Source organism: Opisthorchis viverrini (genome assembly GCF_000715545.1).
Source record: "Opisthorchis viverrini unplaced genomic scaffold opera_v5_134, whole genome shotgun sequence".
NCBI lineage: Eukaryota > Metazoa > Platyhelminthes > Trematoda > Opisthorchiida > Opisthorchiidae > Opisthorchis > Opisthorchis viverrini.
Genome location: NW_008751778.1, coordinates 848,347 through 872,916, shown reverse-complemented (window position 1 = coordinate 872,916; position 24,570 = coordinate 848,347). Strand labels below are relative to the sequence as shown.

Below are 24,570 nucleotides of genomic sequence, written 5' to 3'. Positions count from 1 at the left end.
CTTTAAAACCGGAACTCACTTTTATATATATATATATATATATTCTTACATGTAAATATTTGTATATGTATGTATACATGTGTGTACCTATACGTAGGTGTTTAAGTAAATCACTTGACTTCCAACAGTTGTAGTGCCAACAGTTTATTATAAAAATGACTCGTTTCAACCATTTGTAAAGAGATTCACCGTTGAACTGAAACCCGGTTTTATGAAAATTCTAATGTAGAAGCACACGGTTTCCGTGACCTTTATTTTGATTGGATTTCTCTCACTCTACGGATTACAATGTTCAATGATTACTGTAGTCAGCTAAATACGAAGGACTCGTTCCTCCATAAATCGTGGATGAGCTGAAGTCAGCTCACACTGGGATTGCGGAACTTTCTTTGGGGGATTAGAAGGGTATGTATTCGCTTTAGCTCGTAAGGTAGAGCCTACGTTCGCCAAGCACGCGGCCGATGATATTAACAATCAGCCATGTGTACCTTCGATGAGACAGTGTATTCTGGCCTCTCATTCAAAGTTACACTGATCGCTCCGTTCCTTTGAGAATTAGTACACTCTGTTCAGAAACTCCGCAGATGAATGATAATTCACTTTAAACAACGAATAAATAAGGGTGCTGGAGATTCACGTGACCCGAGTAATCCCGACTGTTGAAATTTTTTTTCACAAAGTGAGCCTAATTTTCCAAAGTACATCACCAAGTCTGTATTATAATTTAGTCAAAGAGAGCAATTGTTTAAAGCAAGCAAACGATTTCTTGAGAGAACTGTTAGTTTTCAATTTACTTATTCTAATTACGTCTCAATAGTTTTGCGACTGAGTAGGTTTTTATTAATCCACGGGAAATTATTAGATAAATTCTTCTTTGCTACAGGTTCACTCACTGGAAATCACATACATATATATGTTTAACACTGGGTTACGCTGATGAAATTGTGTGTTAACTTCAAACGCATCGAAAAACACTAAAGAAAAAACTCCTTTTATCGTGTACTGCCAAAAATAACTAACCCTCTCTAACGGTTGTTTATTAAAAACCTTATTCACTAAAACAAAAAAAACCAATTGATCTGACAAGCTCTCATGGTCGAAAACGGATGCCAATTTTGTAGTAGATATTGACAGTTGCACAATACAAATCCAGCCACGTTTTGTATTTTTGCACAATCTGTAGTTCAGTTTCATCTGCCAGAAGCAAATTTAGATAGGGCAATTTGTAAGCGATCGGTTACAGCAACTGGGAAAGACCCATGGGTTGATGAAACCAACATTTGTGTATTCCGGGACTCTGATTCTGAGGTTTTTGAACAGGAGCAGTAAATTTTGAGGTTGTTAAGAAACATCAATGAAGTAATCCACTCCAAACAAACCTTCCATTTTAGGAAAATAGGTGAAATCATGTGATCAGTGGATGGGAAGTATAGTCACAGGAACTCCTGCAACGATAGCCGGATACCATTGCCGTTAATTCCAAGCGTCTCTACATAAGCCAACTGAGCTCAAACTGGCAGGCAGTTTCCCGAGTTGATCTACTCTCGGGAAGTTCCACCGACCACGAAGGCACATTGTTAGTGATCCAACAAACTTTAGCCCATGGGAATTAGTGTCCAATTAGTTACACTGTCTGGTTTCTAGAGTGATAATGCAAAACGGACAAGGCGGTAGTGAAAAAAAAACTAAAAAACACTCAGATAATGTATAAATACAAAACTCAGTTCGTGCTCAGTTCAAATTATAACCCAGAAAGAACCTTCATTACGATTCCCTGATAAGCATACGCACTTGATATATATGATTTCCAATGGAGAAATTTCTTCCTGCGCCGTTTGTTCAAAAGCATATCTGTAATCTTCACAGCACGATTTTTTTGTTGGCCTACAACACCGTATGGCATCAGTTGGACATCGTTCCCTTAAACGTTCACTCGGAGGTTCATTTGAACCTAATCAAGCGTAGGTTGAGTTTGTTCATCCGCAATAAAGAACCGAGCCCGGACCATCTTTTGCTTAGCTTAATTCGGAACATCACAAATCACTGAGGCTGTAAAGCCATTTTAATCTTTGCAGAAACACGACAACTGTGTATTCGACAAAGATTATTTTTGGTTTGATTCCGACCGAACGCTTACTTGTAGCAAGCTTCACGGTTAGTCATCCAGGCGTCATCTTTGTGCTTCAGTTTGACCTTGAAGTCTAAACCACGAATCGAAGATTAGACCATCATCAGGGTCATAATGGAATTCCGTAATGCTGTTGGCGATCGAGTCGACTGGATTTGTATCTAGAGCGGGATATGATAGTTGAATTTTTACTTGCTGCGTCAGTGCTTCCAACAAACGTATCTGCTGTTTCAACAGAATTCTCTTCAGCGTCTTAACGGTTATTGTCGTGATTTCGTGGGTTCGGGCGTTGCCAAACGTTACCGCTGACTGCGAGTCTTTTTTGGCTATTGCCTATTGCCCAGTCAAGTGTTTATATTCATCTCCACAATCTTTGTATGAGAAGTCAACTTCTTGTGCCTAGTGACTTTCAGCTATTTAGTATCTAAACTGGTGTGAGGGTAAACCGTTTTTCGGATTTCTAAAGTGTCCAAATCACCCTTAATTGAAGAATGAGATTCTGTAATGTCACGGAAGTTGATAAGCTTGAGTGCACAAAGTCCCCGTCTGAAAAAATAAACCCCTTTGTGTAGACGTAACACAATACAGACAAAATCTAACTGAATATCTTGTTTATAAAGTTCTTCAACTTAACATGCTTTGCTAGAATGCCTCGTGTTTTAGTTGTTATGATACGATATGATATAACTGAAGTTCAACGTTAGGAAAACGCGATTGATACGATATGATATAACTGAAGTCCAACGTTAGGAAAAACGCGATTCTAAGCTATAGAAACCTGTGCAGACAGATCTCTGTAATATAAGCCATAGCAAATATCACGCTTTTTTATTCTGTTGCTTCGTCCTTCAACCGATCGCACGTGAGATGTTTCTGTGTGTTTTACTGCGTCACTAGTTTTTACGTGCTCCGTTGATCTCGGTTCACCTAAAGCCTTCACATTTTTGGTTTATACATGTTAAATTTGCTCTCAGTATCTTACTCAAATGGTGCATGTCAAACTGTTATCGACAGAACACCTACGTCCTAAAGTTGGGGGAACAGCACGGCGCCAAAATCCACCGCAACGAGGGCTCCCAGGAGTAAATCATGGCCGATACCTATGCTTTTGTATGGGTGATACAATAGAGCATCTCCTTCGACATTCTCAGCAAGCAATGGATTGCAGCGATCAAATGTACAAAGATGACGCGAACGAGATAGCAAAAACTGACAACCGATTCCATACAGGACTAATAAGTTTGAATGCAGGCTCAATTTATTTTGAATACTCGTTTTCAAAATATACACTCAGACAGTAGCGGGATTCTGTCAAGTTAAATATAGGGATTAATCTTGGTGACATTACCTCCAAATGTACAAATGGAACACAGTAAGCTGTAAAATACCACATAAATATTTCTGGGAGATAGTTCTCCTCTTTTTCTAGTATACATTATGAAATCAGAAAACAACCTTCCAGATGATATTCACCTGAGGTGCTATATTTCAAATTGCGAATGGCTTGCGACAAAAACCGAGCAGAACAGAATCGATGACACAAATAATTGTTGATTGCTTTCAGACATATTCCAAAATCGACAAAGATGCTTTTGCGAGCTCACAGGCAAGAAAGAAACGGTTTTGTAGTGTAAATTCGGATTCGAGTTTTCGCAGGATCATAATCAGCGATTTTTAGCACAATCAAACTAAACTGAGAATACGATTTTTTGTCGAGATTTTGTCCTGCAATTGCAGCTATTTTATACTGGAAAGCCTAGAATCACTGTACTCTTGTCTCATCCTCCTTGGGAATCATCAGCGATGCGCGTCTCACGAAACTCCGCAGAGTTTAAAAAGAGAGTATCCTGAAGGATGAGCGGTGCTATATCCTGTTCCAACGCGAATTAATCACACTGCTGATTAGCCGATCGTAACCGAACGGTTGAGTGTTACTATCCGGGAGGTTGCTGGTACGAGGCTCTCCGGAGTTTCGTGAGATGCGCGCTGCTGATGTTCTTAACGACTTTCAGACATATTCCAAAATCGACAAAGATGCTTTTGCGAGCTCACAGGCAAGAAAGAAACGGTTTTGTAGTGTAAATTCGGATTCGAGTTTTCGCAGGATCATAATCAGCGATTTTTAGCACAATCAAACTAAACTGAGAATACGATTTTTTGTCGAGATTTTGTCCTGCAATTGCAGCTATTTTATACTGGAAAGCCTAGAATCACTGTACTCTTGTCTCATCCTCCTTGGGAATCATCAGCGATGCGCGTCTCACGAAACTCCGCAGAGTTTAAAAAGAGAGTATCCTGAAGGATGAGCGGTGCTATATCCTGTTCCAACGCGAATTAATCACACTGCTGATTAGCCGATCGTAACCGAACGGTTGAGTGTTACTATCCGGGAGGTTGCTGGTACGAGGCTCTCCGGAGTTTCGTGAGATGCGCGCTGCTGATGATTCTTAACGAGAATACAACAGGTTTACTGTACGTTTCGGCTTTTCAACAAATGCGGGCTCTACTTACAGGACGAAATCTTTACAAAAAACTGAAATCCGCTCACAATACTGACGCCATGATGTCTAGATCTCTCCCAAGCATTTTTCTCGCTTCTGAAAAAGAAAATAATAACATTCTTACGGCTCCGGTTCGAAATACACGTTGTCTCTCAGGAACATTCCCTTTTCAAGATCAGTGTCTATCTGCTTCGGGATAATGCGTAATGTTGTTTACCTGTTGATTCCGCAATAGCTGTCAGGTATCTGTCGCCTTCGCCTACAAATAAACTATGATGTGACAGTGAAGGAACCGAATTTTTTTGGTTTTTGGAAACTACGCATAAGAAGCTACCACTGAGTATGGAACCTCTTGATCTGGACGTACTGATGTGTCTGGTGAGAGTATGCGTTTGATCCAGCGTGATGGGTAACATGTTTCAGTGGAGCACAAGGTGTTAGTTTCCAGTGAAAGTATTCATCTACATTTCCTGCGTCCTAATACCTTGGAATAACTGAATGTTTGTCAAAGAACGTTGGGTTTCACTGCATGGATATCCACTGGATAGTTGCAAAGCCGCAGAGAATCAGGACATATTTCCCTGGGATTTTTTTAAGACTGAACAAACAAAAACAATTCGCAAAATGAGATGTTTTTTCCTTGGGTATCGCTCCCAGTTTAATAACTGAATTTCGCAAAAACGAATTCAGGATATATCAAAAATCGTCTCTTAAACATTCCACCACAAACCGTTCATTACACACATTTGCAGTTTATTTAGAAACGTTGTTTTGGTTAAATTATTTGGGATCGTTACGGCGAAAAACAAATCCTTCGAAAACATAATGCCATCCGATCACGCGAAAACCATTGATATTTTCATACGCATGACATACAATCATAATTCAACTGGGCATTGTCAGACATTGCTTGTCTGTCAACAATTCGGCTGTCTAACGAAATATCGCTTCTGCTATATTTTAGTGGGCCGAACATTCAAAAAACGGGGAAGTTTATCACAACTATTGCCTCAACTACGATTCGGCGTTGACTTATTTGGATACTCTAAGGAAGCACGAGCAGTTTAACGAGTTTGAAAAGGTAAGATTCCCGGAACAACCACTTTTGTTTTTTGTCGGTGTACTTTTGAGTGATTAGCTGGTGCGGCGATTGCATGGTGCGTTTGTAATGAAACGACGTGAGATCGTTTTCCAAGGTAAATCATTTTACAGCCTTCCAGGATGTTTGAACAGATGGTATACCCACTAATGTTTGCAGTGATTTGACCAGGTATAAAAATTTAACCCTGCAAAATCTTTTAAATCCAGGTGATTTTTTCAAAAACCGCATTTTGCGATGGTCTGTTGTTGCCGGGGTAGCCAAAACCCAATGGCAAATCAAATATTTTACTCCTTATTGGAATATTTAAAAACACTAGAGGTTTTGCTGAATAAAACTTCATGATAATGGTCTCTCAATTGGCATAAAAAAGACTGGACTTCGTACCAGCTGGAAACTTTAAGACAGACGCCGAAATCACCACACTTGTGCCGAGCAAATTGCCAATCAGTGTTTTTCGGAGAAGTCGTTGATCAATATCCTAGAAATAATTTTTGAGTATGATAATGGTCTCTCAATTGGCATAAAAAAGACTGGACTTCGTACCAGCTGGAAACTTTAAGACAGACGCCGAAATCACCACACTTGTGCCGAGCAAATTGCCAATCAGTGTTTTTCGGAGAAGTCGTTGATCAATATCCTAGAAATATATTTTTGAGTTAACGCATGACTGGTATATCAGATGGAATTTCATTATTTGGATTCTGAAATGCGTGAATCTAAGAAATATTCCTTGTTTAAGAGTGGAAATGCTCACTGAGCACACCCTGGGTAGTATCTTTTAGAGATCTCCGAAAATTCACAGAATCATAGGCCCAAGTTTCTCAAATTGCAGGCCTTTAATTTCTACTCAAAATAAACTTTGTGTATTTTTTACTATTTCACTCTATAAGCAGAAGCTAATGGTAGTTAAAAAGATAGCTGTTTTGAGGCAAATAAATTCAAAAGTGGAAACAAACTTCAACACTTGAGCAGATTTCATCTGACTACTCTACTGCTGAGTGCTTTAGTATGCCAGAATTTAGACTTTTCCTAACCTTGAACGATTGAAAATTGAAACAGAAAGTACACATACACGGTAGCAAACCGTATCACTAGTTGTAATTTTACCCAGTTATAGATTTTGTGGTATTTGAACGTCAAAAATAATCATGTGGGTGAGCACCTCGTACGTTTCACAAAAAAATCGGCTACGGGTTTATGGACTGGTACAATCGCTTGTCTCCGGTACTTTGAGTTCCCCACAGACCTCATTATCAGGTGCTTAACAGACATGACCGTCTTATTTTTGGAGTCTGACTGGCCAGACTTCTGATCTTTTACGATTTTAGCACCTAATGATGTGTGAATTCTGAATTTGAACGTAGCGCACTCAAAGCCAGCCACCCCCTCCGAAGGGACTACTCGGAACAAAATCCCAAGTTAATTTCCCCTCCAGGAACGGCTACTTCCGTTTTCCGCTCACCAAACGTGAAATTACTATGCCAACACTAATATATATGTATAAATACGTGTTCTTCAGGACAGCCATTAACTGTTAGTGGTAACAATCTCACCGGTGACCCAATTTCATATTCGTAATAACTTCTGTACTTTTGTTTGCGAAAAACAAATACCGATTGAGTTAACCGTAGAAATCCCGTGCTGATCTAATCATTGTGGCAGCGCATCAGAGTACTCCAAAACAAACACTCAAAAACTGCAGCGTGGTCAGACGGTTTGAAAACAGCGCCATTACGTGTTCGTTCGATGGTGGATTAGAGTTGCGCTTAACAAAAATATATTGCCTGATAATTTGTGGCTTTCGCTAGATTTTAATGTTGTTTTTTCATCTGAGAGAAACCATCGTAAGACCATGCCATTAGGACCAATAAAACTCGTTCTCAAAAAGTATAAAAACTTATTGAAAGTGATTGGATATTTAGGCCCGAGACGCAGCTTCCTCCTAGTCATTCAAGGCGGTTGACGCCGTTTTAACAAGAAAATCGATAAAATTGCAACCCAAATTCCTAATTCATAATAAATATGATATATCCAGTACGATATTTAAGTCTTTCTATTCATCACCCCCAACAAGCTTTGTTAACGTTAGATTCTTCGAAACATTTCGCCGAGTGCGTCAGTCTCAATGGAAAATTAGCGACTCGAAGCTTCTATACAGATAGCTGTGATTTTTTGAGACACCTAAATCTATATTTTGTCTCCTTTCATGTGTGGTCTCGTATGCACACCAGTATTACTACTAATACTAAACCATGTACTGCCGAGAAATATTCTCATCTGGTAGAATCTACTGAATGGAAAAAGTGTTCTGTCTGATAACAAGAAGCAGGTGCATTGAAATTTAAAAAAAAACAAATAATTTTAGGCTTTATTTGATGCGGACCCAGTGCAGATTCATCGGAAACCACAACAGGACATCTCCAACTCATTTGATTTCTTCGTATTTCCGAAATACGTTTGTGCGTTCGTTATCATGCAAACATTTCCAAGTTCCTTCAGAGCAGATTGAATGATTTCATTCTGTACGCAACCTGTTCCAAGTTTTCTGTTTGGATTTGTTTCACGAAAAATTATTTGTGTTTCTTATCCGAAATTTGCGTTGACTTCTAAGATGCAATCGCCCACAACCTATGCCCGTCGAGTGCACTCGAATGCGGGATAACAAGTCCATTTAAACGGCCTTGAAACTTATAAACTTACGTCTCAACTTAATCAATAATTTGTCTCCAAGCCTCACCTCCCTCTGTACTGTTTTCTTGTCTCTTCAGTGGTGTGAGCAAGATGCGCGTTGTCGCAGACTGCAACTGACCGACCTGTTGATCGCTCCAATGCAACACTATATGAAAATTCCCTTGCTGCTCACCAGTATTCGGAAGTACACAGCCAATCCGTCCGAAAAAGAAATGATCACCAACTGTTTGAACACAGTTGAAAGTTCCTTGAGTACGTTTCATTGTGACTTCTCAAGGTATCTAACGCTGTCCACGAACTATCTAAACGATATGTACTTCAACAAATGTGCCGAAATAAGAAGCAAGAAAGTGGTCCTTCATAACTTGGATGAATCTGTATCGATTAGGCTTCTGAGCACTAGCCGCCTGCATCACAAGCTAGGAGGCGCCAATAGTCACGAATTTTTACGAGTTTAGGACATAATGGAAACCCTCCAGGGTACATGAATCCGCATCGCCAAGAAAACCGAGTAAATGAAATAGAGCTTAACGTTTCCAGAAGTAAATTATCTCCAATAAGCTTTGTGAACAACTCAACGGGTCTGGAAGGTTGTGGTGGCGTAAACCGGATAAAATGAGCTGAGATTCAAGTTTCAAGATTACCAAGTAATCGAACGCAGCATTTTCTCCCATTTTTCGGATCCCATTTTGTGAGCTGACAAGACAAAACTTCGCAGCTAGCGTTCATTCCATGCAGAGTGACTTTGAAACACGCCCATCTGTTTCACCAAAGTGACCAAAGCGTCACAAGCACACATCTGTGAAGCTTTGTTTCAATAGATTATATTACAACCTACCACGCGAGGTACCCGTCTCTTGGGGTGCAGGGATATACCTGGTTCCACTGAGGACTCCCAAATATCACGGTTTTTTAAACGGTTTTTTTTAACTCCAAATTTAGGACAACTTTGGCCTGTCCCTAAATCTGTGGCTTCCCGTGCCAAAATGTAATAAATCGTTATGATTTAGAACATATGGATCAAATGTCAGCTGGTGTGGCATTTGTCTGATTAATTAATTAAGCTCACAATATTGGAGTTTCCTTTATAATTATTCGGCTAATCTGCAACCCACGTGTAACAATTAAGGTACCGGACAAGCACGGAACACCACGTGTAGCTATGCACTTTTACATCGACAGGTTTGCCTGCCAAAAAACGACACATGTGTCTGTCGTAGCTGGCGTGCATTCACAATCGGAGAAAGGAGCTTGGCCATAAGTTGATTAATTCATGAATACACTTTCAAGACATGAATTGAATACCGCAATGTTGATTGCACTAATCGATGGGTACCTGACTTTGTTATTTCTTCAGAATTAATCTGAAACCCCGATGGCCTCTGCATGTTTCTTTATTTCTTCTAGATTCTACTTATTGGGCATATACATTACAAACATATACATACATACAACAACATACGTACGAACATACATACATATACATTACAAACAAGCTAACCTTGTTTGGCGTTTACTTAGCAGTCTATTCGTATCAGTACTTTCTCTGGAGCCAAGTAATGCATGTATGTGCTTGAAAAGTATGCAATCAGTGGCCATTTTTTAATAGAGCTGAGTTTTTAGAATCTTGCTAACTGACAGCTAAGTGTAAAATTTGGTGCAGAATGTTTGGGTAGCTGATTTCTTATGAAAAAAAATTGCAAAAAGTAACACATGCGCACTGTTTTCATGTGGGTTTTGGAAACCTTAAATTCTGTTACCAAAACTCTTTGGGTGTGGCACAATTTGCGACTCCACCCAAAGGAAGAACCGGGGCCGAGATACTACCAGGTTGCTCAAGCCTCCCAGTTGACATGCCGTGGTTTGAATTAAATCGCTGGTAGTTCGGTCAGTAAATTCAGAACAGCCGAGTTATATTGAGCTGTACCATCAAAATGGAGATGAACTCAGTCTACAGTTATTTCTAGTCAAGCCAACTTAAGGAAGCTAGGCGATATTTGTCGTCTGTTATTGATTACCAATAAATCAAGCCTTTTTGTTATGCACAGCTCAGTAAATAAAGAAAAGAGCGTATTACCCAGCCTGGTGACAAGCTTTCCCTACTTCCTTTCGAATTAGAAGCACCGTACTATAACTCCAAAACACGCATTGTCCTATCGTTTTCGACTCGTCCAACTGTTTCTGAGGTGAAATTTAGTAATCCGATTCTCAAGGTCATGCTGAAATACAACTCTAGCAGGTTTGTAAAATGGCTGGTCAGTAAGTTGACCCGGTATCTTATTAGGTAGAACTCCAGACAAAACTGAATAAATGAGATGAGGCAAAATGAGATTATTTTGTCGGGATATCACACACAGTTAGTTTGAAGACACCAGATTGACCATAACTTCTGAGTAGGTGAATGGATGTCCAAACAACCTACCTGGCCCACTTATACCATGTTGCTACACTTAAAACTGACCTAGTGAGCTGGATTACTTTAGAGACCATTTGATTAGTTCCTTCGTGGCAACTTCACATACATGCCAACTTTCTGAGTCACAAACGTCTTGTAAATCAGTTCAAAAATGGCAACTCATAGTAAGCCTTGAACAGTTGCCTGGGAGTGCAGGCGTCTAGTAGTCCTCCCTCAGTATGGTAGGGATTTTAAATATACTGAAGAAAGGAAATGAAATATTTTGAAACGAATGTCATTGGAAAGATGTCTGTTTCAAAGTCAGAATCACTCATGCGGATGAAGCAAACTCAAGCCATCTGAAATCGATCAGAATCGTCCAGCAAGTTTCGACTTTCGCTGTTGCCACCCGAGCGGCAACTCTTGAATCTTGGTTGAAAGAATCGGTCGATTATCAAGTCATCATTCACGTGTTTTGGCAAAACAAATCGGCATTCAGGCGCGAAAACGGACAAGAAATCTGCAATCTGTCCAATGTATTAGATTGGGGTAGTAGCAACATGCCCAGCGCGTAAGCCTGAGATTCAAACGGTGGGTCTATCATGGGTATGAACCGATGACGAACTATAATATTAGAGGTGAACCCTACTCCAAAGCATCCCGGACTGGATCAGCACTACCCAGAATGATTTCACCTGAAGATCACGAAGACTATTTCAACGGATGTAACTTGAATACACATTTGACAACACCTGCAACCCGAAATGAACAAAAGAATTTGTAAGAAACTCCAAGGACATTCAGTACCATCCTATTCATACGGGTTGTCACACAGTTCCCTTTGTTGGGCCGGGCTTCAACGCAGATAATAATGACGTGAGAGTGTAGGTTTCATTGAGGCGTCGCGTTCCAGTACAGACCGAATAAACTAATGATGAATCAGAGGAGCAATGACGATAAGTTTAATAAACACTAACTTCAATGAGGAACCAATTTGCATGATTGGTTGGCCCTCTTTTGTGCGCTCGTTCTCGGGTTTTACAAGTGTAAAAAGCCTGCTTTTTCGAAGAAAAAACACATTAAATCCTCAAGACACACTCAAATGGCACCTATTCTACACGAACTTAAGAATGAAAATAGTAATTCAAACGGTGGTTGGGCGTGTGATATTGACTGCAATACCCACCATAATGCGACCGAACTAATCCGCAGTTTCTGATGGTTTTTAACGCAATGAATAAGAGGGGACCATGACATCTTATGATGTGCAACCGTGTTTTGTGTAGTCTACGCACTTGTTGAGTAGAGAGAAATGAAAAAATTCGATGCGGAAGAAAGTGGTCTAGGCTGGTTAAATGTGAGAATTAAGTTTTGTGCGTATATCAGAATAATAAGACGAACTAGAAATCCAGATTCAATGCAGCGTAACTACCAGCACGTATGTATTCTAATTGGAGTATATATACAGCATATGGAATATTAAAATAAGAGAATAATGAATAGAGTAACGAATAGAGTATCAGTCATGTTCATCACATCCGCCACACCTTGAATGAGCGTGTGGATGTTTGTAGTCCAGTGGTGGTCTTGACCGCAACCTTTCGGATCTTCTCGGAATGGAAACTTCAGAGTCTTCACACATAGTGCGTTCTTCACATACAACTTTTTGTTCGGATAACATAAGGTCATTTACAAAGGACTCATTAGTATTTGAAACAGCAGGAGTGCCATTAACAGACTGACCTCTGGTATTGAACTGAACATGGTCAATGTGTCTCCGATGACAAGAGAGATCATCCAAATCGAGAATTGTGACCATCCGTTTCATTTGATGAAAATAATATTCCTGTAGCAGGTCGCAAACCATTACCCTTGAAAAATGTAACATCAGCCGTTTTGGCACAGTCAAGACTTGTACGCAACAAACGAGATTTAAACAGAAGCGCGGGACTCTTCCCAGTAACGGAATGAACGGCGTCCCTGTATTGCATTAGAAAATTATCAATCCCACGGTCCAATTCCACAAAAGTAGTAGGAGCGAGTGAAATAATGGCAGACTTTAGTGTTTGAACAAGTGGTCATGTTCATCACATTAAAACTACTGAGAATAAATCCCTTTCGGATTCATTTCTACAATAAAAGCCACATTTTCTTGTTTTTATAACCATCTCACAGTCACCCAAGTTCACTTTGAACCAATCACTGGCTGTTTTCTATTCACTCCTGTTTCTCTAGAATCTCTGGAAGATAAGATGCGTTGGCTGAAAAACTTTGAACGTCTCCAGGAGATCCAGTCCCAATTGGTTTGGCCAGCGATATCCGAAATGGAGCCACGCATATTCATACCAGAACTACTTCGCCAGAGCTTAGCACATCAACCTTGTGAGCGATTGATTGCCAATCCCAAACGACAGCTGCTACATGAAGGGTTTCTGACTCTAAGCGGTAGGTTGAACATATTTGTAATCGCTCTTCTCTGTGTAGGAACCAGGGTAGGTTTTGCAAGCTGTGCTCAAAGTTAGCATGACAGAGTACATATTGTACGCTCTTCGTGTGTGCATCGGCCTGTAAGTTGCGCAAGTACATTTGTTAAAGATCACGAGACTGCCAAAATGTTGTCTTCGTTGTATCCGCGGAGCATCTAAGGTCATCTAACCTGTACTCAGGATTTACACGAATCAAACAGTCAAAATGATGACTCAGGACCAGTGACTAATCCAATCATCCCCTCCGACGAATATGATGTTGGTTGGAACGACAGCAGAAATCCCCGACACCTTGTGGCACGTGTTGCGAATAGTGTTCTCTCGATTCACTTGGAAATTTTTGTAACATTATATGACCCAGTAAATTAGATACTAAAGAGTTTTTTTTGCCAAAGGCGGTGCAGAGTGTTGCGTCTAGCCAACGCTTTAAACGTGTGATCGTGCCATGTGGATCGGTTCAGTCCCACAACAGAAAATATGTTGGTCCGTTTCGATAGCAATATCAGCAGCTACGCTTCCAGGAGAAGTTAACAAGAAAAACGGCTTCCGCGTAGAGCGACCTCAAAGGCATGGAACGTCAGTTGCGACGCACGCATGACGAAACACACTCCCATTCATTTGGACCTATCTTCGATGGCATTACAGTTGCTTTCCGTAAACACCTGTACAAACGTCCGGTCTAGATGATCTACTAACTTCTACTGAGGTGATATTATGAAATACCTTGTTTCCAACTTGAAGCATGTTAAAAGTAACCTAAACGATACGCATTTTATAAAAACGTGAGGTCATGCAAGAGATGCGAAGGAGAATAATCTATTTGTACCTTTTGAACTCATGTTATAGTAAACAGGATCACATAGTTAGACTGTTTTCAGATGCAGAGGGAATTTAGCTGTTGACGAATACCAACCTAGGTAACTGAGGGCGCGGTTGTACACCAGATGATCTGACACCTTGCTTTTGTGATTAATGCATGTGGTAATACCATTGTAACGGTGATACTACTGACGGGGAGGCATGCTAGCTGTATGTTTGCTTGTAAATTCGCTTTGCGTCACTTGAAAAGGGAGATCTGTTGCGGGATGTGTGGAGTCAATTCGTAGTATTTGATTGGATTTGAGCAACAGTCTATGAATAACCGGGAAAGTTTAGGAAGACGCGTTCAAAGAGAAGGTGGATATTCAGTTTTGTAAACAAGATGCATACGAGAGTTTTACTTCCCCGCCCAGTAGGCTGTAACTGATCAGATGGCTCCGCAACGAAGGCTTTCTTCCTTTCACCATGACGTTTGTTAAAGAGTCGCTGGAGAGACGCAAAAATTATCAAAAGATCTCAACTCGTCTACAAACGATTGTACTTAAAGCGCATCCATAGTGATGCCCACGACTCTATATATTAAATCGCAAATACCAGTGAAGCAAACCTGACTATTTACCCTGGTGCTCGCATACTGAGGATGACCTTGGAATTCCGACGTCCATACCTAATATTAGGGGTATCTTCATCAGCATACCTGAAAACGCGGCTGCCGAACTCATTCTGCTTACGCAGGAGAAGATATTACCAGTTCTCAAGTTCAAAATGGATTGCCAATAAGCGATCCTATTAAATGAACCACTTAGGAAGTTGACGTGTGCTACTATTTTTCCGTATTACTTACTAAGAATAGCAAGACTACTTATTAAGAGACCTTTGAAACGGCTTCATGTGAAAGGTGGTTTCTAAAAAGATATAACCTAGGTGCGTTAGGCTTTTTAGAAAAAAGTTGTTTTATATCACCACAAGAACCTGAGGAACGCCGCTTTTTACAGCAGTGAAACATCAGTGTCAACACTGATGTTGCTGTCTCTGATGGTGCTGCGGTTTTGATGAATTTTTCGGAGGACATATGGAACTGAGTGATCTCTCATTTTTTTAACGTCAAACCAATTCTTACAGATTTGTATGAAGCAGACACAGATGATGAATATTGACATTGGGAGACGTTGGCGTACCCGAATTTATCGAATCAATTGACGTCCGGAACCAAACATAGAAATCAAGAGTATTTATTTTGCAAATGAAAATCGCGTAGCATTAGGAGGAAATTACGATATACACTGTCTCTACTGATCTGTAGACAATAGTTGGATTTAATCTAGAAATTTCATAAGTTTCAGGAGAAATCAATGGCATTTCGGTTACATCAAGCATGTGTTCATCGCCAAAGCGTTTTACCGTTTGTTATCTTACAGCGCGCCGACACTGCACATAGAGAAGAACCTTTCAAAATCGGCTCCTCAAGCTCCATCGACGTCCTCTCCACAAACCTCTCGCCTTAGTTTAGCGCGCTTCTCAGCTTTGCTTGGTTATTTGCTACCTATAGTTTCCGACTGATTTACGTATAACGATAATAATGAGGCCATCCCATCGTAGCTGTATGCGCAACGTCATTTCCCACACAAAAAATCAAATAATTTTGACTGTGGTGGTCAATAAACGTCGAAAAATTTTTAACACGTTTTCCGTAAAAGTTATTACAAACGCCAGAAACGATGGCCGAAACAGATGCATTCAGAGCCGCTGTCCAATTCCCTCTCACAATTCCCGAATTTTGTTAGTTTTGAACATTTTACTTGTATTTCACTTTCCTGAGTTTACGGCAGTTTTTTCACCATTCAAAATACGTGAAGTCAATCTGCAAGTTGAAAACATGGAAAACTATTCTCCAACCGCCCCTTCATTTTGTCCAAACCTTGTTATTTGCTCGCTCAACTGTTACTGATTAGATACAATACGCGCTGGAGTGGGTACCGGTCACACGGCCCAGTAGTCACGCTGATTTGGCTCGGTCGTTCTCCATCAAGATTTTTCGAATTAATAATCATGTGCAGCGTAAACGAAGTCAAGCGTTTCCAGAATTGTGTGACCGTTTTTTCCTTCGTTTATATCACGCAGATGGGAGCAAGATTATTGATGTCTTCGCCTTCCTGTTTGATGATTTCTTTTTGATCACTCGGATAAAAAAGCAGCCGAAAAAGGTAAGCGATGATTGATTAAACAAGAATCTGATTCTTCGCGATCATATAAATTGAAGTTTTGTTGAAGATATTAACAAGTCACTTTATACTTTTGTTCGAGAAAACTCGGAGGCATTATTTCTGAATAGATAGTTGGTATGGCACTATTCCATAGGTCACTAAATCTACTAATGTCCGAACGATTTGTCACGGTTTTCCACTTTTCTTTCCCATTCGTAGTTAAAGGAATTATAACATTGCCTCTCAAGTTGGTTGAGTTATTTGCGAACCAGACCGCCCTATCGATCTTTTCATAACACACATCTAAGTTGGTGATCGGTTGTAGGAGTATGGATATACATGCTTACAATTACCTTTTATCGATTTCAAATCGGTAGGGTCTCGACAAATTTTGACTTCGTGGGATTAACACAGCCTGAACACTGTGTTGGTGATCCAACCTGAATGTTGACCATTTGCCTCCCACAACGAGAACGTTGTTTTAAGGAACAGCGAACATCATCGTGAATTTTCATGATGGAATTAAGTACCAAGCCAATAATCAGTTATTATCAATCAAGAGAATATATTCATTTGATTGTACACGTCTGGCAAGGCTGAATGACAGCTCTGTGCCAAGAATAGATTCACCTGCGGCAACATTTTAAAGGTTGATAACTGGGCTTTCCGCAGACTTCGTCCTCTGGCCTAAATACTTACCAAGTACAAAGATGAAATTGCCATCCAGGACATCCGGGAACGCAGCGTATTTCGGCGCTCACGAGAGATTTGATTCATTGCAATGACATTTCGAATTTATTGGAGTACCCAAAAGACATCGTCCACATCATCGAAAGCGATCGCTAACCACAAATATTGATCAATAAATTAAGCAGGTTTATGACATATTTCGGCATGCACCTAACAAACGCAAAGTCATGTTTCCGACACGTTCCCGCCTCTAAACGCGTCCCATATAATAATAGAAGAATTTACTATATATCTGCTGTTGTATTATTTTCAATGGAACTGCATCTCTGATGATGTTTGTTCACAAACCTGAAAGGTCCCAATCACGACTGACAGTTCGCCTCACTTGCAACATCAAAGGGCATTTAACTGAGCTTCAAGAGTCGTTTATACCATGCCACTCTAAGGCCTGCATCATGGTATGATTGCAAGACAGATAATCTAAGGCCGACATCTCCAAGTTGTTGCTGGTATCAGATTGCGTCGAAATATTTGCTACGAAATAATTATAAAACCGTATTAGTTTGTGCAGTAGATGCTTTAGTGCTGAAGGGGATCCCGGACCATCAATTTTGATGGCATATGACATGTATATGACATGGCAGAACACCGTCCACTGAGACGGATTTCTTTCTACACACCTCAACGAGAGGCAAATAGTGCGGAGTGGAAGGTCTAAATGAGAGGGTAAAGAGGTTCAGCATAGATTAGTGGTCATTGATTAAGGAGGGGCTCCTCGTAACCCTTTTTAGCGACTCGAAGAACTCCAAGAAATAGCGGCGACGTGTCTTTCACGCTTTCTTCCGAGGTCATCTGTTCGAGTGCCTCGATTATCTGGAATCGGTAAGCACCGTGTCACTCTCTCCCCCACTATTTCCACTTCTTTTCATTTTACAGCTTTAAACATAGGAAAATAAACTGCCAAGTGCCAGTAAAATGTCTGTGCCTTTTATAATGATGATAATCATAAAGCCTTAGTGTATGTCCGTCAAACAAGATACTACTATCGCAAAATATACTTGCACAAAAGTTGCTTTTCACGGGAGACGCAAATGTATCCGAGGTGATTTTTTTGTCTATGATAGTCTCCAACTGCATGTTCCGCAAAAACCCTCCTCCTGGTTCAGTTGATTTGGCATTTGAAATATCGCAGCATAATTTGTTTAAATAAACTACTCCCAAGGTTGTTTATCGAGCTGTGAGCGAACTTGTGAATAGTTCACTCTAGCGTACAAGTGTGCTTGTCTCTTCCATTTCGATTCCTAGCCACGAAGTTGGGGAAGACTGTGAGTAGCTGTGAGGGTTCATTATCTTCGCCGTCCGTATTGTTTATTGTTTTGTTTGTAAACCTCTCATCACAGTTTAGGAGAAAATCAACAGTGCATTGTTGTTTTGGCAAAAAAATGGAGTGCCTTACATTCTGATGTGCGTATGATCTGGTAGGATGTCAGAACATTTTGATTTAAGTGGAGTGTTGTCATCAAGTAGACTTACGCTGAACGATTCTGCAATCAGTTTTGGATGGCTTAGGTAAAACAACTTTCTATGTCACCTGATCACTTTCAATCAAGAACAATTCCCATAAGCTCTTTTGAATTCCAAATTCTTCTCCTGATAGTGGATTATTTGCTTGATCAGTGGCTATATCAAAAAATGACTTCTGACTAGCCATCTTATTAGGTGAAAAGTTAACTAAAATCTTCGCCTAATTTGAATGATACATTATGGATTTTTTCTGGCTAACATGATGGACAAAAAATTGAAACAGTTGAATGCTTTCTTACCTGAATCGTGCGCATTTCCTATCCACAAATAAGCACCATAGTGTGAGACCCACCTAAACAACACTCTTTCGAAATGTTAGTTCTTCAAGACGTTCAAGCGTATTCAGAAATAGCTGAGATCTATAGAATTCTTAAATAATTAGTCATTGGAGTATACAAGTAAGAGAATGGTGTGTTCACCAACTAAAAATGATCCTAAAATTATGAAAAACGTGTCAGCATATGAACAGGGTGAGACGCTATGCATGGAGGTAAAAGCGCAGTGGCCGTACGAAAATTCGTATTTCGAATCATTTGGGAGAAATTTAGGTCACGATTTCCACACTCTGGCTAGACCAATTTATTGCAAACAAACAGATCTGACAAAATATTCAAACTCATCGCTTCTGTCGAAAAATTGATGTTTTCTAGTTCACAAAAGATACATTGTGAGGGGAAACTAGCTTTCAGTCACCACTATGATTTATTCACAAAATGTAACAGTCTGCTGTCCAAATGAGTAATCGATTCGTTCCCGTCTGGAACATGATTTGTTCCAGTGAGAGGCTGGGCAAAATATCCCTGTGAGGAGAAACCACAGAGTTAGTTGGGTTCATTTTGATAGGCTTTTGGGGGCACCTGCAGTATCTATGTTACCGATGAAATGAAAAGAGCCTTTGTTGCGGAGTTAGTTATTTTAAAACGCCAAGTGAACAGTTACAGGCTATTGGACAGGAAAACAAAACTCTCATAGGCATCTTGTTGACAAAAACTGAATATCCATCTTCTCCCTGAACGCGTCTTCCTGAACTTTCCTGAATGTTGCGAATACGAATCAACAAAATTCCGTGATAGATCTCACTTTCCAAAAGATGAGAAGCGGATTTACGAGAAGCCACACTAACTTCATGTTCCATCAGTAGTATCCACAGTTACAGTGGTGTCTGGATTAGGGATGAAAATACTTATAAATTTAGTGTAGCGTTCCTCTTTCCCGGTCTTCCTAATCAGCGTGATGACGACAGTGATGTTGGTTTCAGGTTTTCTGTGCTCGTACCTGTGACCGTCTTTCCGTTAGTTCAAATGCCTCCATTCACCTTCAGTGAATTGGAATAATTTGAACGCGTCTTCCTGAACTTTCCTGAATGTTGCGAATACGAATCAACAAAATTCCGTGATAGATCTCACTTTCCAAAAGATGAGAAGCGGATTTACGAGAAGCCACACTAACTTCATGTTCCATCAGTAGTATCCACAGTTACAGTGGTGTCTGGATTAGGGATGAAAATACTTATAAATTTAGTGTAGCGTTCCTCTTCCCCGGTCTTCCTAATCAGCGTGACGACGACAGTGGTGTTGGTTTCAGGGTTTTCTGTGCTCGTACTACTGACCTGTGATTGTTTTCCCCTTAGTTCAAACGCCTCCATTCACCTTCAGTGAATTGGAATGATTTAGTCTTTTTTGTTTGTTGAATTCTGTCGGAAAAATCTTATCCGATGCTGGATATTTCTATCCGGTAATTTTGAAAGAAACAAGTTGCGCTGTTTCATTTTGTTTGTGTCTAAACCTTCCGTATTTTGTTGTCCAACGATGCAACACTTGGTCATTTTTACTAAACTTAGCACAGGAGCACTTTTTGCAATCAAATGAGGTATGAGGTATTCATTCAAATCACCACGACTCACAACTAAGATGTAATCGCCCTTTCGAAAGCGAACATTGCGCGGAAGGCGTTTCGTGGTAATACTGAAGGTATTTGACCCTTCTTTTGCTTACAATTTCAAACATCTGTGTATCTACAAAACCTACGCAGTTATGTAATCCAGTGTTACTCTAACTGCCTACCTCAAAACTTCCTCGTGAATACTAATCTATTTGTCCCGGCAGAGCATGTGACTATCGATCGATAAGGAAAATCCAAGGCCAATTTGAACACTACTCTAAAGAGAGAGGCTTTGCAGGAAAAGCCTGGTTTATTACTTAATTTGCTTACCTAAGTTGCTCTATTTCCGATAAGTCACTCTAATTGAGATGATCTTACGAATTTAGTGTTTTTACAGGGCTAAACCCTAGACAGTAATTTATATCTAATGTATTGTGTTGACTAAGTTATGGGCAAGGTTGATGATATTGTATCTATTGGACAGATTCTGTGGCGAATTCATTTGCTTTATTGCGGCGCGTCAACCGAATACCTCTTTTTACAGTGGCCAATATGCTCTAAGCAAGTTGGTTAGATTTGCATGGCAACTCACTTGCACTCACATAAATAGAATGCACTTAATTTGTCAATTACCGTCTTGCCTTCGAATTGACAAAACCACCGGTCGACCTGTCCTTAATGATGACATTTAGACCAGCCCAAAATATAGCTAGTCACGTGACGTATTTTATCAAGGCCAATAGTTGCGCCCTGCACGCAGGTGTTTTTCATCCTTCATTTAATTTATTACTATTATTATTCTTTGGTCTACCTTTCAACCATTGTTATTATTCTTTCGTCTACTTTTTCAACCATTTATGAAGTCCCCTTTTCGCTTCCTGTCCAAGAGTTTATGTTATAGAATCAGTTGAAATTGGTTTTCTTCTAAGTAACTTTATCTCGCTGGCATGAGTTGGGCCACGTGATTTTTGATTGAGTGACGAGATTCAGTTGAATCTCCCATGAAAACCAAACTGATACGTAAATAGGTGAGTTGGTCGAAATCTGTGCAATTTGAGTTCGAGTGAAACATGGGGCTTGAGTGAAAATGGGGGCTGCGGCTAGCTAATGAACCCCATGAAATTCGAAACCGGTAGGGGGCTGCCGAAGAGTTTTAGCAGATTTGTGAGAAACTTCCTGTTTGAGATACTTCGAGTACCAACAGAAACATAAGCCGGTCATTTTGCAGCATGTTAAGGTGACAAATATCAGAAACAAGAGATTCAGCTGAAAACCAAGCTGATATGCAAATGACTGTATCGGTCTAAACATGCATTATCCTTTCTGATTCTGAGGTTCCTTTACACATATATAGGCAAAATAAAATAAAATAGGTGAGAAAGTTTTTTAAACTCCTCAGTTGCTGAATTCTGAGAAGTAGTACTTGTTAGCCGCCTTCATCACCCACATACGTGAGACTCTTGGTTTTGTTCTTTGCCTCAGCGGTTATCCTTTAATCCTGCATTTGTAGCTGAACATTCATCATCGTTTAAGGTACAAGACAACACTGAGAACGGTTGTTGCATATGGGATGCTAACCATTTCAACTCCTCTACGTACTGATGGGAAACGTCTTGGGTGAACAAATCTTATTTTATTCATAGTTGATTGATAGGAGTGATAACCTTACCCCATATTTAGGTTCTGAGCCCGTCAGGAATCTCGCTGAAGCTTTGCTTATACAGGCCCACTTGCAGTAAATGATGCTTCAGAGGTTCTCGCGCGGCCTTTGCACACTGAGCACACCCGACTCTTAAGAGATTAATTCAAGCTTTAGGATGTGAGCCCCTCGGTTTTAGTCGCGGTATTCAAGGCAATCCACCGTACAAAAAGCATTTAAAAACATCAAAAACGACTCCGTTGGAAGAGAAAAAGTTTTGGCGGCTAGAATCATGACGAAGTTGTTCGACATGAAATGAGGTTGACTATCTCAAGAAACCATGAGAACAGCAGCCCAGTTTTCTAGTTCATCAACCCCAATTGTATTGCAAAATCTTCTGACCACTTCCAAAACCTATGCAGATTTCGGCGAACATCCTGGTGCTTGCTATGTATATTCTGGAGAAACCAGCGGGCTAACTTCGCAGCCAACCGAGAATCTGGATTTCATTGTATGACTTTCATTTCATATGCGCGTCAGCCAAGACTGTTCCACCGCAGGTGCATCGAAAAACCCAAGGGGGTCACAGAGAGAGCTTAGAATTAGATTATGAGCAAATTGTATTTTTGTTAAAAAAAAGACCAGAGACATACTGATATGATGCGATACCGGTGAAGTCTCTTTCAAGCTACATTGGTAGAAATACGTTGAGTTCATTAAACTGTCCATTGCTTAGAAGAATTGAGGTGCCATGACCGGCAAACGATTCATCAAAACTCGTAAAGTTTTTCAAAATAAGTTTCACTGCTCAGTTGTTCAAAAGTTCACAAAAGAAATCACACACGGACTAAAGGATATCCGATCACACAAGGTTCAAGGCGGAAAAATACCTCCATTTGCATTGAAGTTCTGAGCCGACAAAACTTTGTTCTACCATGTGTATTATTCAATGGTGCTTCAGAATAATCTTGTGCTGTCTTGTACTGGCAACTCCAGTACCCAAAACCTACCAATATGATAGTCCATCGAAACCCTGTCCAGCTTCAATGGTTCAGTTATTTTGAAACAGGTACAGCTGCTTCATCCTGGTGTTATACAGCCTTTGCTGTACGTCTCGAGTAATGTGAATCAGGCTTCATCGAGCTACCACGATTACATTGGCCTTCCTCCAAAGGCCACGTTCAAGGGCCTCAAATGCCCAAACAAAGTGCCTGCGGGTCCGATTTCTAGGTTTCATCGATGTCTGTGACTGTCCACAGGCTTGCCGGGATTAACATCGAAAGACCTCTACTACGCCTCTTACTCGCATGATGTACCAAAATTAGGTTGGCGTAAATTTGTTGAGAACTATTGCCAACACATTCAGCGTTCCTCGACAAAGTATCCAGATGAAATCGCTGCTGACAGCGCTCGCCGTAAAGTGGCCGGCGCCTATTTGATTAAACAAGACATTTGGGCAGCACGCCAGTGGACGCCTGATATTATGATACACCGACGTCCTTCCAAAGTGCGCTCACGCTGAGCTAAAATAGAATCGTTTTGGCCAATTCATCTATTGTAGCTTGAAATACTAGTAACATTTTCGCAGTAACTGAACCATAATAAATATAGCTGTGTTGTATGATCTTTTCTGATTTGTCATGCCCCCCAGTTTTCGGTTTGTTTCCCCGAAGTTCGAAAAATGAGTTATCTTATAAGATAACTTTCTTTTGGTGGAGGCGCATCAAAAGGGGAGAGCACTGCACTCGAGTTTCGTCATTATTTGAACTCATCAGTGGTGCACATTTGTGTCCGCCTCTGAATTTGAACCTCGGTCATCTGGAATGCAAGGCAGGTGTGTTACCATTACTCCACCGGCGAATTCAAGATGCGAATTCGAGACAGACGGACGTGTTAACTCTTTAAGGATGTGATCGGTTAGACACACTCCTCAAAAGACGACCCATCTTGGTGTTGTTGAACGACTGACATACCCGCTTCTGATGTCAGATGACCAAGTTCAAATCCATACACTCATCATGAAATCTAATAACTGCGAAACTCAGTACAGATTCTCCCCTTCAAGGTGGACACACCAGAATAATTAGGCCAGGTCAAGAGGACAAATTTTCAAGAGACGGTGAAGTCAATGTGAATTCTACACTTTCCAAAAAGCCTACAAAATCTTTCTTTACCAAATTTCATTAGCTCGAATGGCTGAAGTTGAATTCCTACCATTACATTGCCCATTATTTCATGTTATTATTCGGCCAATTGTTCGACAGATTAGTGACAAACGGCCTTTATCAAGCTCCTGTTAGATGTCTTAATCCGGGGCATACAAATGCCCCTCATAAATCTCCCTAAATTAATGCGTTGTGATTTCTCTCAGCCGGCTTGCTCATACATACATCGGACTTTGCGAAGTACTTAGTTGTATCGGTGCGAAGAACATCAGCGCATAAAAATCC

At 40.4% G+C, this 24,570-nt stretch overlaps 1 protein-coding gene across 1 annotated transcript in view; it reads left to right on the top strand.

Annotated features, from left to right (window-relative positions):
* The window catches only part of T265_06088 (hypothetical protein), a gene marked incomplete at both ends in the record, with an annotated part of 84,991 nt that overhangs the window by 24,600 nt on the left and 35,821 nt on the right, over window positions 1–24,570 (top strand). The window contains 4 exons of the mRNA XM_009171266.1: window positions 5,594–5,710; window positions 8,500–8,674; window positions 13,053–13,262; window positions 16,244–16,326. Coding sequence (XP_009169530.1) covers window positions 5,594–5,710; window positions 8,500–8,674; window positions 13,053–13,262; window positions 16,244–16,326 — 585 coding nt within the window. The remainder of the gene's footprint in view (window positions 1–5,593; window positions 5,711–8,499; window positions 8,675–13,052; window positions 13,263–16,243; window positions 16,327–24,570) is intronic.